This window comes from Arachis ipaensis, chromosome B04 (genome assembly GCF_000816755.2).
Source record: "Arachis ipaensis cultivar K30076 chromosome B04, Araip1.1, whole genome shotgun sequence".
Classification (NCBI taxonomy): Eukaryota; Viridiplantae; Streptophyta; class Magnoliopsida; order Fabales; family Fabaceae; genus Arachis; species Arachis ipaensis.
Genome location: NC_029788.2, coordinates 127,074,409 through 127,081,040, shown reverse-complemented (window position 1 = coordinate 127,081,040; position 6,632 = coordinate 127,074,409). Strand labels below are relative to the sequence as shown.

At 34.3% G+C, this 6,632-nt stretch overlaps 2 protein-coding genes across 3 annotated transcripts in view; one reads left to right on the top strand and one right to left on the bottom strand.

Moving 5' to 3' along the window:
• LOC107637277 (translation factor GUF1 homolog, mitochondrial) overlaps window positions 1–3,698 on the top strand; it is a 5,087-nt gene extending 1,389 nt beyond the window's left edge. Inside the window, exons 2-12 of one of the 2 annotated variants that reach the window (XM_021122009.1) lie at window positions 1–271; window positions 695–851; window positions 969–1,023; window positions 1,237–1,304; window positions 1,377–1,481; window positions 1,564–1,635; window positions 2,204–2,317; window positions 2,496–2,636; window positions 2,719–2,778; window positions 2,977–3,178; window positions 3,387–3,698. The exon at window positions 1–271 is cut by the window's left edge and continues 519 nt beyond it. In XM_021122009.1, the coding sequence (XP_020977668.1) occupies window positions 1–271; window positions 695–851; window positions 969–1,023; window positions 1,237–1,304; window positions 1,377–1,481; window positions 1,564–1,635; window positions 2,204–2,317; window positions 2,496–2,636; window positions 2,719–2,778; window positions 2,977–3,142 (1,209 nt within the window). In that variant the 3' untranslated portion in view covers window positions 3,143–3,178; window positions 3,387–3,698. Of the gene's footprint in view, window positions 272–694; window positions 852–968; window positions 1,024–1,236; window positions 1,305–1,376; window positions 1,482–1,563; window positions 1,636–2,203; window positions 2,318–2,495; window positions 2,637–2,718; window positions 2,779–2,976; window positions 3,179–3,382 lie in introns of both variants that reach the window. The other variant, XM_021122008.1, reaches the window with a different exon arrangement.
• LOC107635315 (probable WRKY transcription factor 72) lies at window positions 3,788–6,370 on the bottom strand. The gene is made up of 4 exons (XM_016338762.2): window positions 6,151–6,370; window positions 5,406–5,876; window positions 5,213–5,326; window positions 3,788–4,805 (listed from the first exon to the last, which is right to left on the bottom strand). Exons 1-4 carry the CDS (start codon window positions 6,199–6,201, stop codon window positions 4,083–4,085), a joined length of 1,359 nt encoding a protein of 452 aa, XP_016194248.1. The 5' UTR covers window positions 6,202–6,370; the 3' UTR covers window positions 3,788–4,082.

Genomic DNA, 6,632 nt, shown 5'->3' with positions numbered 1-6,632 from the left:
TTTGATTCATACTATGATGAATACAAGGGGGTAATATGCCATGTTGCTGTTGTTGATGGTATCCTGCGCAAGGGGGATAAGATTTCATCTGCTGCTACTGGTCAGTCATATGAAGCTTTGGATATTGGTATCATGCATCCTGAGCTTACACCTACTGGAATCTTGCTTACTGGTCAAGTTGGTTATGTTGTAAGTGGCATGCGTTCAACAAAAGAAGCCCGTGTTGGAGATACAATTTACCATACTCGAAACACTGTAGAGCCTCTCCCAGGTATGATTGCTATCCTTTGTCTCTCCACCCATTAATTTGTTATCTCTTTGCAGGGTGGAAACCAGAAAATTACTTGTTCTCTATTGTTCATTCAAGATATTTCGTTGTGAGAGCCATGCATGTATGATATTCTTATAGTCCTTTACTGCATCGCATTTCGATTATCCTGAGCCTTGTAGACTTCATTCTCATTTGTTACTTTCATAGTTAATGAACTTACGGAGAGTAGCCTGATTTCACTTCTTTGCTTGACCATTATTAATTTTCTATGTAGCCAAATAATCAAGCTGATGTGATATTCTATTTATTGTAGTTTCTTCGTAGTTCTCAGTATAATAATATTATTAAATAATATATCCATGGGATCATATCTTTGTCTTAAATGTCTTGTTTGAATTGACATTTGATCATTTTAAACTGTAGGATTTAAACCAGCAAAGCATATGGTTTTCTCTGGTCTTTATCCAGCAGATGGATCTGATTTTGAAGCACTCAACCATGCAATAGAGAGGCTGACATGTAATGATGCCAGTGTCTCTATTACTAAAGAAACTAGCACAGCTCTAGGTTTGGGTTTCAGGTCTGACATCTACTACTAAAAGAGTGGGGGTGGGAGTTCAATTAAGTTGAATTTTGAAACATAGCTAGCTAGCAACATGAAGAATACTTTCTAATGTATCTTTTTGTATTTCATTAGGTGTGGATTTCTGGGCTTACTTCACATGGATGTTTTTCATCAACGGCTTGAACAGGTGACATGCTCCTATGTGGAAAGCAAATGATAAGTTTAAGCTGAATGCTTATGTTTTGCAAAATTTCATTCCTTCGAAGTTTTTAAAATCTATTTATGATTCATATACTTTTTTAATATTATTTGTGTTAGAAGTTGGAATCATCAAGAGTTTTGTGTGCATAAATTTTATAAACTTGATAAATTAATCTAAATGTTATATTTGTGTAAGCAGGAGTATGGAGCTCATGTTATCTCAACTGTTCCTACTGTGCCTTATATATTTGAATATTCTGATGGAAGGTAGATAACAAGGTTGTGTGTCTCTGATTATGTTTCACTATGATATACTAATATTTAAGATGTGCTTTCCAGCAAATTAGAAGTTCAGAATCCTGCTACGTTACCCTCTAATCCCAAGCAACGAGTGACAGCATGTTGGGAACCTACAGTATTAGCTACTATAATCATTCCTAGTGAGTAAGCTCTTTTACAACCCTAAGTATAATTTTTGGTGCTTTTGGAGATAATATTATTTATTTTAATTCGTTGGTGATTTAAGGTATGTGGGACCAGTTATCACCCTTTGCTCTGAGCGTAGGGGTCAGCAGTTGGAGTACTCATTCATTGACAGGTACAGTTTTTTGCCATGGTTGCGTTTCATTGTTATATCAATCCATGAATACATAATGTGAAGTGATTTGCCAAGGATATTAGCTCAAGTCACAAGCTTTTCCTGCGACAAAAGTTGGTACTAGTTTCTAGGGGGTGTCCGAGAGCTGGGTTGGGGTGGGTTAAAGAAGATTTTTCTAAGTTTATTTAGTTAGTAGGTTGTGATGGGTGTTGCAATTTCTTTTCTTTCATCCTAACCAACCGAACCCCTTTATTAGGGAGTTGATTTGGGTGGAATCTATGGCTTTGATATCTTTAATATATATATACACACAAAAACCTTTCATAATTTCATAAAAATGTTAAACCCACCAACCAATCAACATTATTTTACGAACCCAAACCAACCCATGATTTGCTGGTTGGATTATTGAGCCAAAACCCCATGGGTTTGTAAATTAGCCCAAACCGTTGGACACTCCTAGTCCCGTACTAATTTCAACGTTTTGGTGTGTATTTCTTTCAATGAAACACACTTATGAGTTATGAACTTATAATTGATAATGATCGCTTGAGTTTCACTTCCACAGTCAACGGGCATTCATGAAGTATCGCATGCCTTTGAGAGAAATTGTTGTTGACTTCTATAATGAATTGAAGAGCATAACATCAGGCTATGCATCATTCGATTATGAGGATGCAGAGTAAGTACCCTTAACCCTATTCGTTCCCTATAACCGTGTTCATGATCGATGTGATATGCCTACTCCTACTTGCTTGAGACATTAAGGCATCCCTGTACACGGGTCAAATTGTATAAGAAAATAAATTTGTATATTTCAAGTGCATATTTTATAATACGTTTAACTTGCACAATTACAGTTATCAGCAATCTGATCTGGTGAAACTCGATATCCTCTTAAATGGACAACCTGTAGATGCGATGTCAACTATTGTTCATAACATGAAAGCATATCGCGTTGGGCGTGAACTAGTAGAGAAATTGAAGAAAGTCATAGACAGGTCTTTTAATATAAAAATAAGTTTATTTGTATCACACTTTGTTAGTTCAACTTAATCACAAATTTCTCTAAATTTTGAGCAGGCAAATGTTTGAGATAACGATACAAGCTGCCATTGGTTCAAAGATTGTAGCAAGAGAAACGTAAGATTCTGTTTGAAGTATTATTATGATAATGTGTACTTTTGGATTGCCATAAACCATGTAGCTTTTGATATGAAATTGTTAATCTTGATCAAAGTCTTAATTTAATTATCTTCGCCATTTTATTTCCTATAGCATTTATGTTGATGGCTCAAGTCATTTGTTCTGTGTTGCTAAAATACTATACCTTTGTTGTAGGATTTCTGCGATGAGGAAGAATGTTCTTGCAAAGTGTTACGGTGGCGATGTTACTCGAAAGCGAAAGCTGTTGGAAAAGCAAAAGGAAGGAAAGAAGCGAATGAAACGCATTGGCTCCGTTGATATACCGCAGGAAGCGTTCCATGAACTATTGAAGGTTTCATAGTAGACATGTTGGAAGATGGTTGCTTATTCAATAGTGGTAATGACCTCTTCTTTACCTATGTTTTCTATGATTATTTTTCTTTTCAAGACTGGATGAACCTTGCAACGTGAGGCTACATCATAACCATTGTGTCAACAAAATAAGAAAATTGGTTATTAAACACCTTAATTATGGATGAAGTTAATTTAAGTTTCATGATGGTCATTCCCATAGTAATCTTACTAACCGAATTTTTGTTAGGTAGGATTTATAACATGGTGGCTTCACAAATTCGATGCTAAGGATAGTGCTAGGGACAGAGATGATAAAGGCAATTTACGTGGAATGGCTCCTTTGTAGCTTCTAGCTTTTCTAATTGGAGGTTTCTTCAAGGTTTTGTAACACTTTTTAGCTATTATTTTGTTGTTGATATACATGTTACGTGCTCAACAAGCATCAATTTCTTGTTAACATTGTCCATTACTCAAGTCCAAGGATAAAAGGATAGAAATTTACAAGTTAACAATAAATAATGAGTTTCGTGTATATTTTAATGATAATCTTATCATTGATTTTTTCATTGTAATCTTAAATCCTAAACTCTTAATTCTTAATTACTACAATAATGCATGTTAAAATAGGAATATTCGTAACTTAACATATATGGAAGACTTATACCTTTACAGTTACAGTTTACTGCGAATACAGTGATAAAGTAAAAGTAGTTACAAAAAGGGCATGGAATAACCATGTGCATGATGGTTACAACATTATATTTGGTTCCTTCTTTTTGTTCTAAGTCTACTCTTGTGAGTCATATTGTTTGCGACTTTAACTATTAGGAGTTTAGTTATATTGTTCGCGACTCTAGTCATATTGAACCTTGTCTAGTCGTCAGACCATGGTTAAGAGGACAAGAGAGTTAATGATTTGTGTTGGACTTAATTGTTGATGTGATCAACTATGGAAGCATGTCTCCAGCACCAGAACTTGAGGACAACAATCTTTTGAAGTACCCTTCTATTTCTATGTATCCTTTGTTACTTTGATTGAAGGGAATGGAAGATCCCAATTGAGTTGAAGGTATAAGAATCTCTGACCCTTCTTGATTGTTGCAACTTGCTGAATATCCTTGTTGCCCCACAATAGATGAAACTGCAGCAGCTATCACAGAATGAAGACTTGGATCTGTTTTCATTGCTTTTGTTATTGTTTCTGCTAAAAAAGCATCCTTTGGAGGATGAAGAGTTCGGTTCCTCATGCACTCTTCATAAAAATGCTTACCCCAACTTGAAGAGTTTCTCAACATAACTGGCCTTATTATGTGTGTTTTCTCCACAAAAGGAATAGGCATTGTGAAAAGGTTAGCAGAAGAAGTGTTTGAAGGTAATAAAGTGTTTGAAGCAGAAGAAGTGAGGTCTAAAGTTACATTATTGTTTGGTAGGAAGACATTTTTTGTTGCTCTTGATTGATCAAACTGCTGACCGAGACATACACCAGTGTGTAGTGTTGACACATTTTTAAAAAATGAAGAATTGTGACTCTCTGAAGAACCTGAAATAAGCATGGAAGCTGCAGCAGAAGTTGTGGAAGCTATGGCTGATGCTGAAAATGGAAGTGGATGGTTATGTGTTCCTTCGTATGTTGTGATCAAGATGGACAAGTCTTCAGCACATCTTTGCACCTGAAAAAATCATTTCCATGAAATTTGGTTAATCCTAGTCCATATATGTGCCTCCAGAACAACTTCAATTGGACACAAATTCAATGGTGAAATTCAAGAGTTTGAATACTAAAGTAGAAGCGACACCAAAATCCAAGGGTGCGCCTAGTTTGCATTTTCATTTTCAGAAATTTTATTTCTGGTGTTTTCTGATTTTAGGATTTTATGAAAGAAAAAAAACAGTAAAAATAATAAAATCTTGTTTTCTGTTTTCTTCTTCAGTTTTTTTTTTTTTTTTCATAAAATTCTAAAAACAGAAAATACTGAAAATGAAAACGCATAACTAAACGCATCCTTGGAGTGATAAAGTATATATCAACAAGGTAAAATTATTTCGATATCAAAATTAGTTTTTGCGGCGGACGTACCTGTTTCCTAACCGGACATGCCGGTGCGACCGTGCAACGATAGTATGCTCGTGGACATGGATTTCCTTTTGCTATTTTCTGTCCATATTTTCTCCATTGGCATCCATCATTCATCTGCTTGAAAAGCATACCACTTTCTAAATTAGAACAAGAAAAAAGAATGGAAAAAGAATATATATCAATTGATACTAACCGTAGGAGAATCACATCTAGCTCTAACAGAAACTCTGGCTCTCTTAGCAGGCATTTGATCTGAACTTCCATCATTTGAACTATTTTTCACTTTCACTTGATGTTTCTGTGTTATTGATGACAAAGTTTCCTCTGCCGATTCCTTTGGCAGCACACATTTAGAGTCTAATCCAAGAGTTAAACATGGTTTTTCAAACTCTTCATTTTCTTTATTAACCTTGTTTTTGGAGTTGTTTCCAATTCTTGCAACATCTTTGTTATGCTTACTTGGATTCCTTCCAAGGCAAAGTGAAACAAGTTCATGCTCCTCTTCAGTTTCATCACCAATTGTGTTAGTAGCTGAATCACTCACAACTTCTTTGAATGCTTTTTTTGTAAGGATATCAAAGAATTGGAGTTGAAGAGAGTGATAATTCTCTTCTACTCTTTCTGTGATCATCTTCAACCTACCATTTTCTTCTTTCACCTCACCCTAGATTTCATAAGATCATATAATTTTTCTTAAAAAATGAATTCAATATACAAAGAAACTCAATTTCTAATTTTCATTGTCAATTAAGTTGAAAAGCCATTTTTCTCAAGGTATATATAGTAGTTTAATTAGCACAAAATTTAAGGAAAGTTTGTTCTTGCTAATATTTCATTTAAAGCTAAGATGATTCAATATAATCTCTTGCACTCAATTTAATGAATCTTGATCATAAATACAAATTATTTGAAAGAAGCTAGTGTTGGAATCAACATACCTTTGTAACAGAATCTTCAAAACTAATGGAACTTACTCTCTTCTCTTCCATTATTGTTATGTCTCTAGTAGTAGACCTCTCTTCCAATTTCACATAATAACCTTATTATATATATAATTATAATGCCATTGATACAACATACATACACTACCCTCTTTTATGGCATAAACAAATAATTTTCTAGCTCATCTATCTACCTCCCATTACTCAGCCATACCGTTATTGTCAACACCTATTGCTAAATTAATTTTTGGGATATTTTTTAATGTTATTATTATATAGTTTAATTAATGATATAATGTCAGGAATCTAAAGTCATTAATGAGGTTGACAGGGAGAAGAAAATTCATGAATTTTGGCAAACAAGTTGTACATTCCTTAGTACTATAGTCTATATAGACTGTAGTGTTGTTATTTGATTCTTTGTAACATACATCACATGGCTATATGTACGTAGTCAACAATCTTAATCCATTGAGATA